At 55.7% G+C, this 21,276-nt stretch overlaps 1 protein-coding gene across 3 annotated transcripts in view; it reads right to left on the reverse strand.

Annotated features, from left to right (window-relative positions):
- Positions 1 to 4,443: 4,443 nt before the first annotated feature.
- Positions 4,444 to 21,276, reverse strand: part of PAX7 (paired box 7) — a 97,202-nt gene continuing 80,369 nt past the window's right edge. For all 3 annotated transcript variants that reach the window (XM_037045065.1, XM_037045066.1, XM_037045064.1), the window contains exons 8-9: positions 14,902 to 15,148; positions 4,444 to 7,946 (exon numbers count right to left, since the gene is read on the reverse strand). In XM_037045065.1, coding sequence (XP_036900960.1) covers positions 7,831 to 7,946; positions 14,902 to 15,148 — 363 coding nt within the window. In that variant the 3' untranslated portion in view covers positions 4,444 to 7,830. The remainder of the gene's footprint in view (positions 7,947 to 14,901; positions 15,149 to 21,276) is intronic.

Here is a 21,276-nt window from a genome sequence, read left to right on the forward strand (position 1 = left end):
TGATGACCTCATGGCCCCACTGCTGGCTGTTTAAGGACAGGTCCGTGAGGGGCTACAGAGAAGTTCATTGGGCACTGTTGGGGGGAGCGGGGAGCCGGAGGCCACCCTGGCATGCGTCCCTCGGGGACTGGAGAGGTGAAATTTCATGGAATGATAGGTAGCACACAGAGATGATGCTCCAAAATAGTCACATGGAGGAAGTTCAGTGTTACCCGAAAGTGAGAGGAAAGGGAAGAATATCCACTGTACAAAGAGATGTATGCAAATGCATCACATGCACCAAGAATCTAAGGACCGAGGTGGGTGCTGACTGACCAAAGAAAATGATAAAATAAGGCCATGAATCACGTAGGATTAGAGATTACAGAGTAACGGGAGGCACCGTAGGTTATCAGATTACTGACGTAACTGGGGCCTATTGTCCTGTCCCCTGTGAGGGTCTCATTTTGCTGTCCCTCTTCCCACCCTTTACTTCAAGCAAACACACTGGTACTCATTATTTAATATTTTACTTATTTTTATTTTTTAAAGATTTTATTTATTTATCTTTAGAAGGGAAGGAAAGGGAAGGAGAGAGGGAGAGAAATATCAATGTGTGGTTGCCTCTTGTGCATCCCCCGCTGGGAGCTGGCCTGCACCCCAGGCATGTGCCCTGACTGGGAATCGAACTGCGATCGTCTGGTTCACAGGCCCGTGCTCAGTCCACTGAGCTACACCAGCCAGGGCTGGTACTCATTGATTTCAATAAAGTTCCTTTTGCTTCCCAAACCTCACAGTCCCCTCCTTCCTCCAGCAGCCGTGAGCCAGATGTGCTGTTGGGGCATCTGGGAGCCTTCTCCCACACAGTCAGGGGTCTCTGTTCTGACTGCAGTTTAGCACCTGTGGGGACACTTAATCACCCCACCCGCACCTCGACATGAATCCAGTTGTCTGGGGTGGGTCTGGTCCCCCACATCAGCCCTTTAAATGGCCCCAGGTTGCACCCAGGAATGGGAACTACTGGCGTGGGCTCTCCGCCCCAGCTTCCCTCTGTTGGAGTCCCTCCCACATTCTCTACAGTTTTCTACATATTTCTCCCCAACTCAGTTGTTGCCGAATCACCTTGAATGGGACCAGCCTGTCAGGCAAATACTTCTTTGAGATGAACTGTTTTTAAACTGTTGGAGCAGATGAGACACACGTCCTTGTTCAGCTGGACCTGCAATCATTTATTTTTCAGCCTCCCCCAGATTCGTATCCTAATTCCCCCTGGATCCTGGTCCTCTTAGTTAAGAGAAAGAAAAGTCTTCTTTTTAACAGTTTTAAACAGCTGGGATTCACCCCACCGCCTTTCTGCCCGTGGCTTTACTGGGAGCCCATGGGTTTGAGGCAGTAAGCCCAGGGGTTAAGGGCAGGCTAGGGAGTCATCTGGGCCTGGCCTTGATGTTGTCAACAGGGAGACATCCTTGGGGGAGTGTCCCCAGCAGGGAGGCCTGGAGCAGGACCCCAACTTCTTATCCTAACATGGGCCATCTTGAGAATGGACAGGAAAGGGATGTGCAGGTTGCTCGGTGCAGTATCTAGCACATTTAAAAATGTATCGTGAAGGGAAAATTATTCTTAGCTCCATTTGGTGATGCCACCAAGCACTAGGTCTGCCCACAGAACCAGGGACCCAAGAAAGCACAGCAGCCTGGGAGCGGTGGTCTGAGTTTATGGAGAACTTAAGGACCGGTGGTCGCATGGAGTCCACTTCCCTGCAGGTGAGACAGAGCCACACCTTGTCTTTCTGGCCACGGGACCAGGCAAACAGGCTCCTGTGAGCCAGAGCATTTGAGAAAATAGTCTGTTCTCTAGTTAGTGTTTTCCTGGGGGTCGTAAGCGGGGCTTTTCCCAAGAGAGCATGTTTGGTTCCTTCCAGGGAGAGAGTAGAGGCAACTGGAGCTGAACACACTCTCTCTGGTGCCTCCAGACAGTGTGTCCCTGCTCCCTGCACGAGCTGTTGACGTCCTCAGGGGCAGGAAAAAGATGCTCTGTTCAGAGTAAGTCCACAGCAGCGTGGGCAGTGGAGGGCGTGGTTCTGGAAGCTATACTCTCAAAAGGACCAGATACTGTAGATTCACCTCCAGTATCAGTCTATAATACTTCTGACTATAATCGCAACAGTTGGGATTATAGTCAGAAGCCCTTCCTCACCTCAGTGGCTGCACTTATCTCCTCTCCCAGGAGCCTCCTCCCCGTCCTGTGCAGGGAGAGGCTGTGAAACTCAGCCACCCTGAGGTGTGCATGAGCCACGAGACGAGGAACAGCCTGCTGTGTTATGTGGCATGCTGTGACAACAGCTGACTGGCACGCTGCCTGTCCAGGACCCATTCCTCTCCATTCCTTTAGACCCAGACACCTGGTCTTATTCCGGGCGGGTAGTGGGCCTGGGAAGAAGACTCTGTTTCTCAGCTTTCCATGGGTGTAGGCAAAGGTTTTTGAGTGGGACTCCTAGAAGATGTCCCTAAGGGGGGTGGCCAGAGAGCTCCGGGCAGGCCCCTGAGGGCAGGCTGGGTCTGGGAGCTCTTTGGCCTCAAGCGGAGCTGCCTTCTCAGCACTGGTGTTGGACAGCTCTGAGTTGGCCCAGCGCTCTCCGGGCTGCTCCCAGACCAGCCTGTGGCTCAGTTTCCGGCCCTGGTAACCTAGAAGATCCTTAGAGATCATCTAGCCTGCTTTTAAAAAATATGTGGAATTAGGGCCCGAGATGGGGAGAAAACTGCCTCCGATCCACAGCAAGTCGTATGCAGAGCTGAGAGTAGAATTTGACTCGTTCGTGGATCTTCTCGACTTCCTGATTGACAGCTGCCTGGTTGGGCACCAGGGAGGGGTGGAGAGTGGAACACGGTTGGGAGCCCTGGTTCTGGCATGAGCTACCTGGCTGGACTTCACACGGGGCTGGAAAAGAGCTCACCCTACTGCAGGGACACCATCTGGTGGAGAGAGGATGCTGGGGCAACTGGCCGACTGGTCTCAGACCCTGGGCTTCAGACTCAACCTCCCTCGGCCCTGCCCTGGAGAACCTGGCCGGGTTGCGTGGACCCAGTCGACCCAGGCGACCCAGGGACGCCTTACCAACCCATAGTGCACAGCTTCTCCCAACAACTCCTCCATCACGGCCCCTTCCTGTTCAGATCACTCAGGTAAACCAGTGCCCTGGAATGACATGGGGACCCTGGTTTAGAGCCAGGGGAGCCCAGGGGAGTAGACGCTGCTGGTCCCGGCCCAGGTGCCCTTCACTGGGCCAGCGCCCGTCCGCTGACCGATGTGAACGCTGCTGCCACCAAGGGCCCGGCATTGCAGCACGTTTCCCTGGAGAACAGGCCCCAGCCCATAGGAGGCCCTGTAACCGCAGATGCTTAGGCACATACTCCCTTTCCCCACCCACCCACATCCCGGGGACAGCTGACAGCCATTCATTCCTGTGGGCCAGAAGGCCAGTTCCTGGTCTCAAGGTGAGACTGCTGAATTCCTGCCTGGAGCTCCCCGCAGTGTTAGAATGGAGCAAGGCCCCGGTTAAAACTCCCTCTCTGCCTAGCCCCTTCCCTGCTTTCTCTCACTTCCTCCATTCCCTTACCGTTTTTTTTTTTTTTTTTTTGAGGGCTCTCCCTGAGCAGTTCACCCGCCCAAGGATCCTCACAGCAGGCTCTGCTTCTAAGGCAGTATGTGTGCTTCTGGGCCCCCTCCCGCCCCCATGTGTGTGTCGCAGGAGGCGACCACAGAAGGCACGAAGCTTAGCAGCAGGAAAAGTGTGTCCCGGTGAGGAGAACTGAGGTCTTACTAGAGATGCTTCAGCAGCCGCACCCACGGATCTAATATTGATGAGGGAGCCACTGTGGATCCAGCAGCTGCATGGCACCGAGGGACCCATCGGGGCGTGAGAGCAGTGCGGGGCCCGGTGGGGCCTCTACATTAGGTCCAATTACTTCTCCCCCACCCCGCAGACCCTTTCAGGGCAGCCACACGGTGCTGATGGAGTGAGTCCACGGAACCTTGGAAATGCTTTTAATTTCTTTTAATGTATAACAGTTACGCCTGAGTTACAGAGGAAGCGCTTACAAGCAGGTAGTTAAAGCAAATGCCAGTTTCTCTTTCTAGTCTACTACTCCATATAGCTGAATAAATTATGGCGCGATTATATTTAAACACACACCCTCGAGCCCACGCGCACACCCCACTCACACTCTCATGCACACGTACACTTCCACGTGGAGGAAAACAGCTGTCGAGTCACACACAGAAGCAACCGAGTTGCAGTTACTAGGAAGAAGGAATGATCTAGAGTGCTATGTAGATATTTCCTGGGCAGGGGACTGGCCACGGCCGAGGCGACGGAGAAAGCATTCAATGCATGCTGTCTCTGAGCATTTCAAGATGGCGGCTGGAGGACCCCCCCCCCCCCCCCCCTCNCCCCCCCCCCCCCCCCCCCGATTTGGTCCTGGCTTGGTGCCTCTACAGGAGGGGAGGAGAGAAGACCTGTCGACCTCAAAAAGTGTCCAATAGGGAGGGGCACATTTGGGAGCTTGAGGAGAACAGCAGTCTGAGAGAGGCCCCAGAGAGTGTCTTTGGGGGGCAACTGTGGAGTTGCAGCAAGTTCCAGAATCCAAAGCGCCACGGACAACAACATTGGATTTTGGTGCAGTGGTCAAGCCATGGTCAGACTGGACATCCGACCTTCCCATCTCTCCTCTGGGCAAACCTCTCTTCCTTCTTCCCTTCTCTCTCATGCCCCAGTCTCTCTTCTCCTTCATGTTCCACTGGCAAAAGGATGGCAAAGGTAAGTCAAGTAAAAAATAAAGAGTATAAAAGCATAGCTCGGTTCTTACACGTCACTTCTCTTTTCATAGCAAGAGAGAAATACCAAATGAAACAAGCAAAAGCAATACAAATGAAAGAACCCAAGAGAACCCGGAATGTACAGTTTGAAAACACACGACACGCAGATACATCCCTACAGGTGGCCCCTGGTACTAGCATGACACGCACTGTGGGGGTCTCTTTCCTTGTTTAGTATATATATTTATACATAGAAAAGTCAACTTCCTAGAAACGAACAGCACATCACCACGTTTCCAACTAATGTACAATGAGCTCAGAAGACGGGCTGCCCGGAGGGAGAACCGACAGCTATTTGAGATCAGCTGGAGGGAACGTCTCTTATCTTGCTACGGACTATTTACAGGCGTGGGTGGGGTTTGTTCCCGGGCTGGCCCAGCCCCTGGGGTTCCGGCCTCCTTTCTCGGGCTGTGGTCAACCCCCCAAGAGTTTGGGGCCTCGCATCCCTCATCCCACACCCTCTCTCTGGTGAGCTGTGTGTGAGCTGCCGACACAAGACTGAGTGTTATAGGCCGAGCTGGCTAAACAGAGCAATGCGTGGGGTTTAGGAGAAAACCTGTCTGGGTCAGGGTCTCTTTCTGAGGGGAGTGGGGGCCCCTGGGGGGAATAAGTCCTGTGATTTAGCAAGGTGGTGGTATTTGGGAGAACTCCAGAGAGGTTGGGTGTGATGAGAAACCATTTGGTTTATTCCCATTTCATCCTAGGGGCAGAGATTTGGCTTGGTCCCTGCATTGGAATGTCACCTCCTGGGAGTAGAACCGAGCAGTTTTGACATCACCTGCCTGACATCCCTTCGCCTGGGTAACAGGGTAGAGAGAGACTCAGGCGAATCCTGAGCCAGGCCTCCAGGAGGGAGGTCGGCCCCTCGAGGAATGTGAATGAAGATTGTGACGGACCTTAACAGCTACGGAATCGTGGGCCACCCAGGGGCCGCACAGTCTTCCTTTTCATCCATAGCTTAAAGAGCAAAACGTCTCCTAAGATGGATGTTCCCATTGAACCCTGGGCTGAACTCGATGGGCCACACACATCTTGGGTGTCCGCTGCTACCAAAGAGGCTATTTGTCCTCAACTCTTAGTAGGTTCTTCTAAGCCAGAGATACGGGCCACCCTGGCGTGGTCCAGGATGGGCGTGATATGACTGAGTCTGAAGACGAGAAACAAGAGAGCATTATTCACCAGGGTGACGTCCATGTAGGAAAGTGTCCAGGCCCCCAGAGGGAGGAACTCAGCTCCTCTCTCCAAGCCGCAGCCCCGCCCTCTGGGAATGTCTCATTGGCTGAGGGCGAAGGGCCTGGTTGGAGCAGAGAGGTGGCCGTGTGCCCACATGGGGACAATCAATTTGGTCCAGTCTTTGCGGATTCTGGGCTGTGTCTCCCATCACAGTGCCTTTTACCCAGCAGCACTTGAGAAAGGTGATCCAAGGGTAGATTATAATGATGGTGATGGCAAAGATGAATCTAGTTTTGATCAACGGGAAGGTGGTAAAAAGTTCCAAGGGAGGTGTAGTCAGGGGCTTGGACCATTCCCCAGAGGTTGTGACTCAAAAGAAAAGGAGCTGAAGGAGGCCACTGGAGTGGCCAAGAAGGGCATGTCCCTCTTCTCCAGAACTGTCGGCATCCCCCTCCACCCAGGGGTGGTGGTTTGAAGACGGACCATCTCTGTCCCTGCACAGCGTTTCTCCACCAGGAGACGGAGGCCTCTTGGTTAGGAGTGAATCAACACTGAAAGATGCCACTCTGGGTGGACGGGGACATGTCCCCTTCCCCCAAATGCCAAGGGGAATCAGTGGTCTCGTCTGTGGAGCAAGTGGTCCCTGCTGGTCCAAGAGCCCTTCTCCAGAGCTCTGAGCTCCAAGGAAAGTTCTCGGCACCCCCAGCAACTCGAAGGGACTCCCCCGCAGATGGAGGCCCCTTCCCAGAAGACTGAGCGTGCAGCGGTGGGCTCAGGTCTCTGTGGAGGCCTCGCGAGAAATCAAAGCTCCACAGAGCTGAAGCCTCTGGCAACAAAGGGTCGCGGCCCATAAGCAGAGGGACCCCAGTTACAAACACCCTTCTGAGCTGCCCTATGCCTCTTCATTTGTGGGTCCTCAAGAGTTGATCCCTTCCCCCTCTCATCTGATCCAGTGGATGTGAACACTGAGGGTTTCGTGGGCTCCCCACGGCCCACACTGGGTGAGAAAACAGACTTGGGCTTCATTAGGAAAGCCAGTTGCTTCTGGATGCCTTATTGGGTCCTTGTATCTTGGGCCACTCTTCTGGTGACGAGCCCTATCCCCACACGGCCCTGCCCCCTGGTTAAGTCTCTGCCTGGTTTTCTCAGTCCCCTGCCCCAACTAGATTCCCCCTCCACCCAACAGAGGTGTGTGGGGAGGGTCCCGAAGTCCTCAGAATTCCTGGGAGATTTTCCTGGGAAGCCCCAGGGCTTGGTTCCCTCTCTGCTGGAGTCCGGGCTTCCAGAGGAGGAGTGGGCTGAGGTTCTGGCCCCGGCCAGACTCTCACCCGGAGGGACTGGCTCCCAGCACTTCCAGCTGGGAGTGGCCTGCGAGCTCCTCCCCTACCTCTGGCCAGGATCCCCACTGGAGTCCAAGGGCTCCAGGACCTCATCCCAAACACCATTCTCCCTGGGGTGTTCATGGTGCTCTTTTGGGGTGAGCTTCCATCCCTGTGTCTCAGGTGGCACAGAGGCCGTGACAGCGTTTGACCGGGCGAGGACTGTGGGCTGACCAGAAACTCTCCTAGGGAGAAAGTAGAGGGGCAGACTCCAAGGTGGGGGGGGGCGGTCACGTTAGGTCTCCAGCCATAGGTGAGTGGGGGGCTGGCTGCACATGTCCAGAGGGCCGGCTATGAGAAGAGAATGGGCTCCTTTCCTGGCTTCCTGGGGCCCCCAGGGCCAGGAGGGGACTGAGGCTGGGAGGTTCAGGGGTCAGTGAGGGCTGAGCTGGGACGGGGGTTGGCGCAAGTCGCCCCAGGGGCCCTAGTAGGCCTGGCCAGTTTCCACCGGCAGGAGTCCCAGCACTGCGGAGTGTTCCCCCAGCTTCATGCGACGCTGCGTGGAGAGGCTCACGTTTTTGGCCAGGTAATCAACAGCAGCTGGGAAGAAAAAAAAAAAGAAAACTCATAGAAATTAAAGTTCTTTTTCCTATTCTTCTATCTGTCCTGTATCTTAGCCATCAAACCACCCACCCACATACATACCCATCCATTTATCCCTCTCATTCAGGGGTTTCTCATCCATTCATTTATCCATCTATCCATCCATTTCATCATAAAGGTCTTTGTTCTCACTTCTCTCCAATCGTTCAGCAAATACTTACTTAACACTCAATAATAATAATAATAGTAATAATATAATAATAGAACCTCAGCTCTCTTGTGAGTTCTGTAGGGAAGCCCCAAGGACACCCCTGTTGTTGAGAGAAGAACTGGTCCATCTTTCTGTGCATAGCCCATGGGGCCCAGGTAGCAAATAGGGCAAGGTCCTTCTGCCTTCTCTGGACCCCGAACCCAGCTCACGGAGGAGGCAAAGCAAGACCCCTTACTCAAAACTTAAAGCTGCTTTTGTAGTTGAGTTGAGGGGTCCATTCAGGGGAGGAGCCAGGGCCCTGATCTGCAGGAAGCTGGGACCATTAGCCTTGTCAATTCTGGTCACCCGGGGGAAAGGGATGAGAGTTGGAGGTGTGTGCTCGTGTGCGTGTGAGAGAGGGAACAGTGGAAATGAGAATCTTGGTGAGGTAGCAATGGGCGTGAACACGAATGTTCCCACGTGAGCAATACTTGCCCAAGTGCGTGTGCATGGATGTGGATGAGTTGTGTGCACCTGCATGAGCAGAACTACGGGAATGCTTATGCATGTACAGGTAACTGTGTACAGGTGAGTTCCACCTAAGCTATGCACATGTGTCAGAGTGTGTGTGTACAGGCATGACTGTGTGTGCACGTGTGGTCTAGAGTGTGTTAATTGCACCTGCCTGAGACTATGTCAGAAATCAGCTGTGGCCACTCCACCTCCCTGGGATCTCTCAAACCCAGGGGTGAGAGGAAGATGGACAGAGTGTTGCACGAGGGATCACAAGGCTTTGTCACCTGCCCAGAGGGACCCTGTGACACTCTACATGCCTTCCTGAAGCTGAGGGCTCTTGCCTAGGGTAGGTGGTTGGAGCCAGGAGGTGAGGGGGAGGCCAGAGGGCAAGGCCCAAGAACTGAGCTATAGGAGGCCATATTGCCGTGGAGTTCAAATGACCTAGGTTCAGATCCTGTGCCTGTCAGCTTTGTGTAATTTTGAGTATCTCACTTCACCTACCCAAGCCTCAGTTTCCTTGTCTGTAAAATGGGGGTAATAATGGCAGCTAGGCTGAAGAGCTGTGGTGAGAATGAAATGGGAAAATGCATGTAAAGTGGCTGGTTAGCTGGTTAGCACTGTGCCTGGCACACAGCGAGCTCAGCAGACACGGGCCACTAATTTAATAATCAGACATGACCTTCGATGGGGCAAGAAGGAAAGTGAAGAGGGCAATATGGAGTCCCAACCACCTCCTGTGCATGTGGCATTGGGCGAATGTCCTTGCCATTCCAGACCTGTTTCCTTGCCCATCAAATGGAAAGAACAAGTTCTACCCTCCTCAAGGGCTGTTATGAGGATCAAGTAAGACAATGTGCTTTAAGATGCTGAGCACAGAGGGCTGGCTCAGGGCACGGTCTCCTAGATTCCTAAAGAATGTGCAAATGTCCTGGGATGAGCCACTGGGTTGTGCCTGAGGTCAGTCCCTTACACTCCCAGCTGGTCCGGCTGAGGTGGTGGGGGCCAGCCCTGCCCTGCCTGGGTCTGCCCCCTGGGTCTCCCGGGGCAGGGGCATCTCCCGTCTCTGGCCTCAGGGGACCTTGCTCTTCTGGCCACACCAGCCCTGCAGCTTGCAGCCGCCTTATCTGGGCTCTAGGGCCCGCCCAATGGGAGGAGTCTAATTTTCAGAGTCACCATGGGAACAGGAGGAGGAGGAGCTAACGTTTACTGAGAGCTTGCTCAGGTCTCAGGCAGTTTTGCTGCGTCATCTCACAGCAGCTCTCTGAGGCTGGGGATAATGATTTATCCCCACGTAACAGACGAGGAAACGGGGACCCTTCCCTGAGAGACGGCATAATTTGAAGGGTCACGTGGCTCCTAAGCTGTGGAGCCAGGATTCACACGGAGCAGTCTGATGCGGCTCCTGACCACCCCCACGACTTCACCCCGCAGCCGCCTGACGTATAACCCCAGCACTGAGAGTGCACGGGGCACACCCCAGATCCTGCACCGGCCTCACTTTCCACTCTGGAAATGTAAGTGACTTCTCCAAGGGCACATGGTCGAGTGTGGTGATGCTTCCTGAATTGCCAAAGGCTCTGCCCACCCCTCCTTCCTCCACATCATGCTACCCTCTGATGCCAGCCTCTCCAACTCTTCCTGCGGACGGGCAGGAGGGTCTGGCTTTGAATAGCAGTGGCAAGAACAACGAAGTAAGACCCCCGTGTATGAGCCCTTACTATGGGCCAGGCGGACATGATCACACTGAGTTCTTTCAGCAGCCCCAGGCTTTAGGGACAGCTGTTCCCATTTTACAGAGGTGGACACTGAGGCACAGAAAGATTTGCTGGCCCAGAGTCACGCACCGTACGTGAGATAGCAGAGCCTGAGTTTGTCCTGTTTGCACCTCTGATCACTCTGTCCCTTCCTCTTTAGCTTCTCCCAGTCATTAACCATGGCCCAGCACACAGTGGGAGCTTCTCCGGGCCCTGCCAAGGTGAGCAAGAAGCCAAACTTTTCTGATGACCCAGCCAACTCCAAGGACACCCATCTCGCCGCAGAGCTTGCCTCTCCCTGGGGCCCAGCTGGGGGTCGGTGAGGGCAGGGCTGTGGCATCTCTCGTTATGGCCTCTGTCATCAGCCCTCCCTGTCCCTCTGTCTCTCCGTGCCTCCCCTTCTCTGCCTCGCACCCACGCTCGGGCTCCAAACGTCTCAAATTAGATTAATCGGGAGTTGGCAGGAGATGCGGCTGTGATGCCAACCGGTAAACAAATCTCAGCCGTCAGCATCCTGTCAGCCCGCGGCCCCAGAGGGGGACCCTTCCAGACACCAGTTCTTATTAGAGTTGTCAGATCTATTAAAATTCTCTTCACACTTCTGCGTTCTATCAGCCCCGTCATTAGTGCGGCCCTGGCCTCTGGGAACACCAGGGCCATATTAATCTGCCGTGTGCCCTGTCCCTGTCCCCCTACCCCGACCCCCTCCGGGGACAGGGGAGAAAGACAGACAGATGGACAGTGGCTGGGGGCAGGTGAGGAGGGTGTGGCGGTGTCCCCGTGCTGGGGAGAGGACATGCACTCTGCCCTTTAAGGGTCTGGCACGTGTGCACGTGCCCTGCACACCTGAAGGCGAGGCCCTCTGGGGCGGGGCTGTGGGTGGGGGTGTGCACACACGGATGCACACAGTGGTGTGACCTCGGGCAAACAACCTCCCGGGTATCCCATTTCCTCATCCGACTGATAGGAATAACTATACAGGATGGCCGTGAGGATGGGCTGCCAGGTCCACACTAGGTGCTCAATAAAAAGCCATTTCTTTCTTCACATACACCCATTTTTGTATCTTTACACCCCAAAGCCATGTATACACACGTATTCATGAACACTCACGTAGAAGTTAATCTCTGTGTGTGTGCCTCTGTGCAGCGTAGGTGGGTGTGAAGCTGTGAACGTTAGTCCGCACACAGTGGGTCTAGGTGTGTACCATTATGAGGTGTCTTACATGAGTTTGTGGTTTGGCCAGAGAACTGGGTTTAAAGTTAGCAGCCCCCGGGACCCCCTATTCACCTGCTGTGTGACCTTGGGGAAGTTCCTAGCCTCTCTGAGCCTTAGCTTGTGCATCTGCAACCTGAGGACAAATAACATCTGCCTTGGATGGGGTTTCGAGAATCACAGGAAATGAGGAACATGCCTTTCACTCAGTGCCTGTTTGGTGAAAACTCACGCACAGGACAGACATGAGCAGATGGCAGGCTGGACTGGGTGTGCACAGGCAGTTCAGGACTTTTGCCTGTGGGCTGTGGGAGCCTAGTCATACGGGCATTCAGTTGCCCATGAACATGAAGTGGGAGGTCGGTGGGGACACAGTGTATCCCTCCCTGGTCCCAGGATGTCAAAGGTGAGGGAGATGCTACAATGGAAAATTTTGAGAAGGTTGGGTCTAATCTCCGGGCCCCCAATTCACAGATGGCAAAACTGAGGCTCAGAGAAGCAGGGTGCCTTGCTCACTCTCAGGGTGCAAGTGAGGCGGACTTCCTCAGGCCCCTCCTAGCCCAACCCTGGAGCCTCCGTGGGGCGGGGTCTTGTGTTCATTCCCTCTGGGCTGGGCTGGAGCTAGAGGGGAGTGGGAGTGAGGCTGAGGGGGAGGAGGGGTCAGTCCGCCAGCTTCTAGGAGGAGACGGGAACAAACACTCCTTTCTCGCCTCCTGGGCCCTTCCCTTTTGATCCCCCTCCCTCACCACCCTGCGCTGACTCGGGGTTAATTTTATTTCCGAGCTGGGCAGGCGCCCCTGGAGTCGGGCATGGGGCTCCGGGTGTGACTAACGCCTGCCCCAGGCCGGGGCTCTAAACTCTTTATCAAGAGCACATGTGTCCCGCCGCTCCGCGCCCCAGCGTGTGGCTGGGGCAGTGGTCTCCCTCGGCTCCTCTGGAAAACATCATCTGCATGGACGCACCCTACGCTCAAACGTGTGTGCACCCACGTTATTGTGCCTCCACACACTTGCTCCCCATGCACACACATTCACTCACAGTTATACACACAGATGCCACCATGTGTCCGAGCCTGGACACACAGCTATACACAGGAGCACGCAGCCACGCCTATGCAGACACTCGTGTGTGCACACACCCATATTTACACATGGCATGCATTGTATACCTGTCCACATACACCCTCCTAATACAGACACACTCAGGCACATGTGCACGCATGTACACATACGTGCACACTCACATCCACACCTCTTTATTAATACATGTCCACACAATAAACATACACACACCATATGGCAAACACAGAGGCACAGACACATGCACATGCCTGGACGCACATACAAACACGTGTGTTGTTATAGCCACACATGTCCATGTGTGCAAACATGCTCACATAAAAGCCCATGTGCATACCATATATGCACCGCATGCTAATTTAAACTCACACATGTGTGAATAATCACATACACACATCCCTGCATGTGCCACTCACATATACCCATTCACCTATGCACAAGAATGTGTGCACTAACACTTGTATGTTGGAATCCTCACAAATACACAGACACACAAACTGTAACACATCCAAAACACATATTCACTCTCATGCACACACAGGTGTGCACATATATCATATTCACATGTGCACATGTAGGAGGAAGGCATGAACACAGCTGGGATGTGGAGGCCAGCACAGCTGGCCCTCATTTAGCCGTGGAGGCCAAGGTCATATGAGGAGGAGTGGGCTGGTGTGGGGAACAGGAAGCAGAGGTCACTGAGGCTGGGCTGAGGCTGTGGCGAGGACAGGGGCTGTGTGAGGATGGCCTTGGGCTGGGAGGTCTCACCCTCTCGCCACACGCCCTTCTGATTAGTTTGACACCAGCAGGTGAGGCCTTTGCCGGGAGGTGGGGCAGGAGGAGCAGCCAGTGACCTCGGTGACCTCTGCCCTCTTGGGACCCTGCCCTGCTGCTGCCCCGGTCAGCAGCTGGGAGCTGGGGCTGGGCTGCCTTCTGAGCTTTTGGTTTGAGGGTTTGCACGGCCCGCCTCCAGGCAGAACGCCAAGGGGACGGTGACTGGGCTGGGCTCGTGAGACACGCTCAAAATTTTGGGAAACCGAGGCTGAGGACAGGGGTAGAGGACAGAGCTCCAAATACAGCAGTGCCTCATGGCCAGGGGACAGAGAGGGGCAGGGTCCCTAACGCCACACTGTCCCACTCACTTGTGAGTGGCTGCCAGCCACGGGCGGCTCTGCAGCACCTGACTGGTGGTGAGGCTGAGGAGCCAAATTTTACATTTTGATTTCATCTTACCTAATTTAAATTTAAAAACTCAAATTCAGTTTAATTTAGTGGGTGGGAAACTTTTCAGTATCTTTGGAACAACCTGGGTATGCAAACCCACAATTTCCTTAGTAGTAAATTGTATGAAACATTAATGCAGGTCAAGCATTTCCAATGAACACTTTGTGTCTGAATGAAAATGGGATGCATTTCCAAGAGGCAGAATGAAGAAAAGAATGTAAAATATTTCATTGATAATTTTACATGGATTATATGCCAAAAGGATCACCTTTTAGATAGAATGTGTTAAAATTTGTTAGTAGAGATAATTTTGCTATTACTTCTCACATTTTAAAATAACGACTTCTTAGCCCTGGCCAGGTGGCCCAGCCAGTTCAGTGTGTCGGCCTGTACACCAAAAGGTTGTGGGTTCGATTCCTGGCCAGGGCACCTGTCCAGATTGCAGGTTTGATCCCCAGGAGGGGTGCGCACATACAGGAAGGCGAACCATCGACGTTTCTCTCTCACATCCATGGTTCTCTCTCTCTCCCTCTCTATCCATAAACATATCCTTGGGTGAGGATGTTCAAAAATAATAAAATAAATAAAATACAATGTGGCTCCCTGGAAATTTTAAATGCCATTTGCGGCTCATATTATGCAGGGGTGGGCAACAGTAGGTTTATAGTTGTGAGTGGCATTCTTCTGAGTTTGTCGAGCTATTGTGAGAATCGTAACCTGTGTGCATTTCCGTGTGAACAACTGTGAACCTACGTTTGCCCAGCCCTGTGCGCCTATGAGAAAGCTTTCCTCTGCGGTGGCGGCAGCTGCGGGGTCTAGCTCAGTATCATCTTAGAATGGCTGTTTCTCCCATCTGGACCTCCATGTCCTCATCTGTGAGATGGGAACCCCCCACCCCAACAGCCCCTTATAGCTCTCTACGAATAAGCAGGGGGCGGGGTGGGGAGGGGGAGGCCGGGGCGCCGGGCACTCACTCTGGCCGTACTGGCCATACTGGTAGCCAGCCACGGGGTCCACGCTGTAGCCGGTGGTGCTGTAGGTGGGTGGGCAGTAGGACTGGGAGGTAGGCAGGCTGTCCCCCGGCTTGATGGAGTCCGCCCGCTGGCTGCAGCTGGCCGAGATGGAGGGGGCCGAGTCCAGGCCCCCGTGCAGCGGGGAGATGGAGAAGTCGGCCTGCGGCTGAGGCGCCACTGCGCTGGGGTTGCTCAGAATGCTCATCACCTGTGGGGAGAGACCATCCGAATCGGCTGAGTGGCCGGGGTGGGCGCGGGAAGGACCCCAAAGATGCAAGCACCACAGGGACGATGCCAGGCTGGAACCAGGCAGGCCATTGCTGGCGTTTGTCTCTGGAGGCCCCGGCAGCACTGAGATCTTTGGGCAACCTGTCTGCTTGTCCTTGTGGGTAAGAGAGTTAGTGGTTTCTCCTGGTTAGGTCCTGACCCAGGGAGATTCCCCCGTTGTGAGCTCTGGGGTGAGGTGGGGCCTGTTCACCTCTCTAGCCCCAGGCCTGACTGGCTGAAGGAATGCCCAAGTGCAGGAAGGAATGAATTAACAAACCGGCTAATCTTATCAGACAGGGAGCTGCCCGAGGACAGGGCCAGTGCCTCCCCCATCAGACTGGGATGCCCCACCTCCAGCACAAAGGTTAGAGCAGGACTTGGGTCTGATGGCTTCACCCCTCACCCCGTGCTAGGCCTGCTATGCTTTTGACTTTGGCCAAGACCTGGTGCCCTCCTGGGAATGTGCAATACCCATGCACATGGCCAGTCTGTCCAGAGGCCTCCCCTGAGCCTTTCTTCAATTTTGACAGCCCCCAGATGTCTGCGACTGTCCCCGCCTCCTTGAGTGGCCTGGTTCAGCAAACAGGAACCCACCGTCAGTGCTGGCAACTCAGACCGATGGAGTGGGACTCGTCCCTAGAGACCCTGCTTAAGGAACCTGGTGTTGGTTCACTGGTGTGTTCACACATTCATTCAGCAAACACGCATTGATGGTGCCTCGACACCAGACCTGAGGCGGAGCCCTGGGACTTCACAGGATGGAGAGCCATGGTCACGGCCCTCAGCTTGGGGAGTGTTTGGGTCCGGGGGGGCGGGGGGCACATGGCAACAGATCGTCAAGGTATGGAGTGACCAATTGTCCCAGAGGCAGCTCAGGGGGTGGTGCGAGCCCAGAGGAGGGCCCCCAGACAGCCAGGTGGTCCACCTGGAGGAGGTAACAACAGCTGTCCAGCTCTCTAGAAGAGACAGTGGGGAGACAGGGGCAGGCAGCAGGACTCCCTGCAGAGTGAGAGAGCACAGTGCCCTGGTCAGTCCGTGAGGGAGGGGGAGGGGGAGGGGGAGGGGGAGGGGCAGACCTTTGTGCATCTAACCTACAGGGCCCAGGACCCTGGTAACCTTCTGGTAACACCACCCTCTACGGGAGGGAGGCCCCAGTGCCCCGTGAGGCCAAGCTTGCTGACAGTCTGCCCAACACCATCCACGCTGGGCACATGACTGTGCTCTCTGGCTCCTGGTTTCCCCACCTACCTCCCGAGACACAGAGGGTGAAAGACATCTGAGCAACGACCTTGTGGCTGCTGACATCTTCGTAAACGGTTGCCTTCTCACTCTCAACTTGCCCCTGCCGTAGACATGAGGGCACGGTAGGGATCGACATCCTCGCGCCAGGGACAGGCACGGAGGACCTCCACTTCCTAGCTGTGCAGCCTCCGGGTGTCCCTGACCCTCTGCGACTGCCCCATCCTGAGGGGCCGTGTGCCCTAACTCAGGTGATGATGGGCTTAACTCAGAGTGAGGCGGGGGATGGGATGTGCTCTGCAGCGAAAGGGCTGTGTGTCCAGCCTGGCATGAGGAAGTGCTCAGGAATGAGTAGCCCCCGCCCTCTAGTCTTCCCTGCCTCCGCCACCGTCTTTCTCAGCCTCAGACTCATGGGACGCTCCCAATCCAGAGCCCTACAGAGACATGTGGGATGGAGCTGTGAGGCCCATTTCTCAGATGACAAACCTGAGGCCCATGCAGGGCTGGCGTTTCTCCCCGTCTCACAGTAGGGCCAGTTGGCCGGACCCCACTCGTTCTCCTGGACAGTGCCAAGACTAACTCAAAGATGGGGCACTAACTCACTTTTAGGCACGTGACCCCTTTAGAGGTTCTTACTCTAGGGACCAGCCAGTATGTTCCCTGGGCAGCTACTGGTGGGGGTCCTTCCCCCTACGAGTCTTCCCATGATGCTCTAACACACTCCCCTCAGCGCCGGGGACACCCCTATTTTGTCATTTACCTGCCCCGGCACCTTCCCAGAGCCAGTCAGGCAAGACCTCCCCAAAAGAGGTGTGATCAGTACCAAAAGAGCACACCATGAGGAGATGTAGCAGACAGACAGCTTTCCTGCTAGGGGAACTGGGGAGTGCAAAGGCCCTGAGGTGGGCGCAGGTAATACTGGGAAGGTCACTGGTGTAAGTGAAAACCTTGCACACCGGAAGGAGAATCCTTTGTCAGAGGGACTTGTGTGGTGCCCAGGGGCTCGGGAGGCCTTGGACCCTGGGCCATTACCAGGCAGCTCTGAATCAGCTCAGGCCCAGGGAGCTCGGTGGTATCTGCCCTGGAACACCAAACCAAATCCCCGTCTGGGGTAGGTGTGAATGGCACCTGCTCGCTCTGTCCCAGAGCCCCTGGAGGCCTGTGGATCACAGGGCTTCCATTCCATGCGCATGGTGCGTGGCCGCTTCCAAGCAAATGGGGCGGCGGGACTCAGCCGAGGGAGGTGCGAGGTAGGAGCAGCGACTCCTCGAGGAAACAGACTGTCACTGCCCCCACTCCGCGGACCGCAGAGTGAAAGGTGCACCTGAGAGAACACAACCAGTGAGCGGCAGGGCTGGGATACGAACCCGGGTCTCTCTGACTTCTAGCGTGTTCTTCCCCACAACAAGCCGTGCTGCGGAGAATGGGCAGAACACAGAGAGGCTCTCGGGAGCCCACCGCGCAGAGCGCTGCAGGCCGCGTGGCCCTCCGGGCCTCCAGTTGGCCCATGGACTCCCCGGAGTCCCTTTTTGCCCTCAGAAGCACAGAGCGTTTGCCCACCATTAGGGGCCTGGCTGAGGTCCGGAGCCTGCAAACTTCTGAACCGGAGGAAGTCCTGGTCTGATGCGGTAATCCACCCTCCTCAAGAATGCTAAGGCCTCTCCCTGGTGGGTTTTACTTTTTTCCCGGTGACCTTGCTTTCACTAATGTATTACTTCTTGGTACGTTACCGTTACTAACTCAAAATCAATACCGACCTCCACATCTGTAAGGTTTTATCTGAAGGCAAATCTCCCGGCTGTCCGTCAGGCTGAGTGACAGCCATCCCTTCCTCTACCCCCCCACTGGCCATGGCACCCCCACCCCCGCCTGCCCCCAGCCCCTTCCTCTCCCTCTTCTCTAAATCAGTCCCAGCCTCCACCAGACTAAATCAATAAGGGGCTGGCCTCACCCCCCCTTCCGCCGCTGGGGAGAGGCTTGCAGGTTTTTGGGGGGGTGGGAGCTGAGGGAGCCCTGTGCCAGCCCCCCTTCCACATCCTCTGCTCACCGCCCCCTCCCCCGGGACTTGCTGGCGCTCCCCTACTTTAAAAGAAGGGGCTGGGAGAAATGTAATTAATTCCCTCCGTTCCTGAGCTGGCCCGCAGGGCCTGGGACCGAGGAGGCTGAGCTGAGAGATCTGCACCCTCTGTGATAACCGAACGTGGCTTTGGGAGCGAGGCTGCAATTAGAAGGGGCGATCACATCATGGGGGCTCTGTGGCAGGGTTCGGGGTAGATGAGTGGGGGCCTCCGCAGAAAGCAGCGGAGGGAGGGAGGGGCAGAGCTGAGACCGATGAGGTCAGGACATTGGACCTGGCGGTGGGACTGGGGCTGGATTGGGGCCAAAGACCACTCGCACCAGTGGGCAGGCCGGAACGCACACCACGCAATGCCCGAGGAGGACCAGAGCGAGAGTTCAGCAAGGGCGCCTGGCCGCTCAGTGCTCTGCGGGGCTTCCCTGCCGCTCTGGGAGCAGGACGTCTGCAGAAGCGTCCATGCTCTGCCGCCGACTAGCTGTGGCCCTGGCCAATTTCTTTAACCTTCTGAGCCTCAGTTTTCCCATCTGTATAATGGGAACGACAATACTTGTAGCTGCCTAGAGGGTCGCTGTAAGGATTCAATGAAGTTAATACACATGAGGACGGTACCCGGCACACCACTGGTTCTCAGTAAATGCAAGGCCTCCCCTCCTCTCCCACCCGTTTTGGGAGGGACCTGGCCGAAGGGAGAAACCAGCACTCGAGGACAGACTCGGGATTGCTGCTCCCGGTCGGGGACCGTGTTGTCTTCACCTCTTCTTCCCCATGGGGCCTGGCACACAGTGGGTGCTTTCTGAACAGAGAATGAATGACTCTGCCTCGGTGAAGAAGCTGTGGCCTATGCTCTGGAAAGGCAGCAGGAGGCGGGTCCCTTGGATGAGCCACATCCCCCCTGTGGCCTGAACGTGCCATCTACAGTGAGGGGGGTGGTATCAAAGGACCTGGGCCCTGAGAGTGAACCTGGGAAGTCTCCAGTCGAGACGTAGCATGACCCAGAATTCCCACCGGGCAGCCTGGGCTGCACCTCCGTGGGGACACACACCGAAGCCAGGGAGGCACTTGTCGGGTTGGCCAAAGAGCTTTTCCTCCAAACTGCAATGAACCAGCATGAAAACCCCTCACAGGGGCATCTCTCTGTCTCTTACACTCATTAGTATGTTTAATATGTGTACACACTTACACGTAAACACACCAGAAGACACCCCTGAGACCTGAGAGGCACCTCGGAGACTGCTGCATTTCACATGTGGGGAAACTGAGCTTCAGAGAGGGGCAGCACTTGCCCTTGGGGAGCACGTCACCACAAAATCATAGCAGCTGAGCAGGGCGGCGGCTCACTGCCCTGCCCCTCCTGCCCCAGGCCCAGGCGTGGCTCCGAAAGGGCCTGCTGGCCCCTGCACTTATCTCCAAGCCTCCATCCTCCCATCCCGTAGCAGCCCTGGCCCACCCTCCAACCAATTCCCTCCCTTGGCTTCCACTAGGAGCGAGAGGAGCCGGCCTGTTGGGGGGCAGCCTGCAGACAGGAGGCAGGGAAGGGCACAGCTTGCTGCGAATGGAAAGCAGCGTCTATCTGGACTGAGTGACGTTGGTCTCCTTTGGGCCCCCAACTGTCCCAGGCTGGGACAACCCAGCTTACAACTTGCCCTGGTCCCTAGGGGTCTGGGGCCTGGAGTCCGTCCCTGTGTCCATCTTGGTGAGAAGAAGGGACAGGGCCACTCTCCTGGGGTTTGCCCGCGCAGTCACTGTTTCTTCACTTCGGTGCCCAGTGGAATCAGTTGAACAGTCTTTCAAAATGCAGATGCCTGGCCCGACCCTTTAGAGAGTCTGGTTCGTCGTTCTAAGGATCTGGGCACCAGAATTCTTTAAAGCTCATTCCAACGCATTCTGATGTACAGCAAGGGTAAGTACCACGCTCTCCAACCATCACCACGACTGCCACACACACCATACAGCTACACATCCACAACCAGGTGGGGGGAGACATGAGCACACCCCCCAGAATGCAACGGACACTCGTGCCGGAACACACACAGCATCACCCAGACAGGCCCACGAGAACACACGAGAATGCACATGAAAACACCCCCACTCCCACGCACCGCTAGCCACATGCCATCCGCATGCTTCAGAGATGCGCAGGCAAAGTCACACACACGTCTCTGCGCATCGCAGCCTCACAACTCTGTAATCGCCAGTGCACCGAGGCTCGCCTGTGTGCCCCCACGAGCCCGCAACAGACACCCGGCACACATCACGCAACAGACCCCTGCCCATTCCGCCGCCTGTCCCCAGCTCCATGCTGGGATTAGTGCGAGCGAGAAATCACCCACCCAGGCGGCCCACCACCCTCCCTCCTTCCTCCCCTGCTCAGGTCTGCTAAGAGGATCTGGGCCCCCTCCCCTCTCCCTGCCCCCTGTGGACAGTGGTAATGGGCTTCGGGTGCTGACTTTGAGCTTCCAAACAAGATTTCCTGCAGGCTTCCCTGTTCCCACCCCCTTGCCTCCCCCGCCATCTCTGGCTCCTGGCCCTCTCCCTGAACCTCCTCCACATCCACAGCTCATCCAGTGGCCCCCGCCCATCAGGAGAGCCCATGTCCAGACATGGCCCTCCCCTGACCTCAGCCTCAGCCCGATTCCAGGTCTTCATCCGTCACCACCCAACTCTCCGGGGGGGCCCTCTAAATCTGTCTGCTGTCACTCTCTGTCACACAAGCACAGCACCTTAGTCCCCAAAGCGTTTCCCTTCAAACCTAT

This window comes from Sturnira hondurensis, unplaced genomic scaffold, assembly GCF_014824575.4.
Source record: "Sturnira hondurensis isolate 20B ecotype Veracruz unplaced genomic scaffold, ASM1482457v3 Scaffold0004257, whole genome shotgun sequence".
Classification (NCBI taxonomy): Eukaryota; Metazoa; Chordata; class Mammalia; order Chiroptera; family Phyllostomidae; genus Sturnira; species Sturnira hondurensis.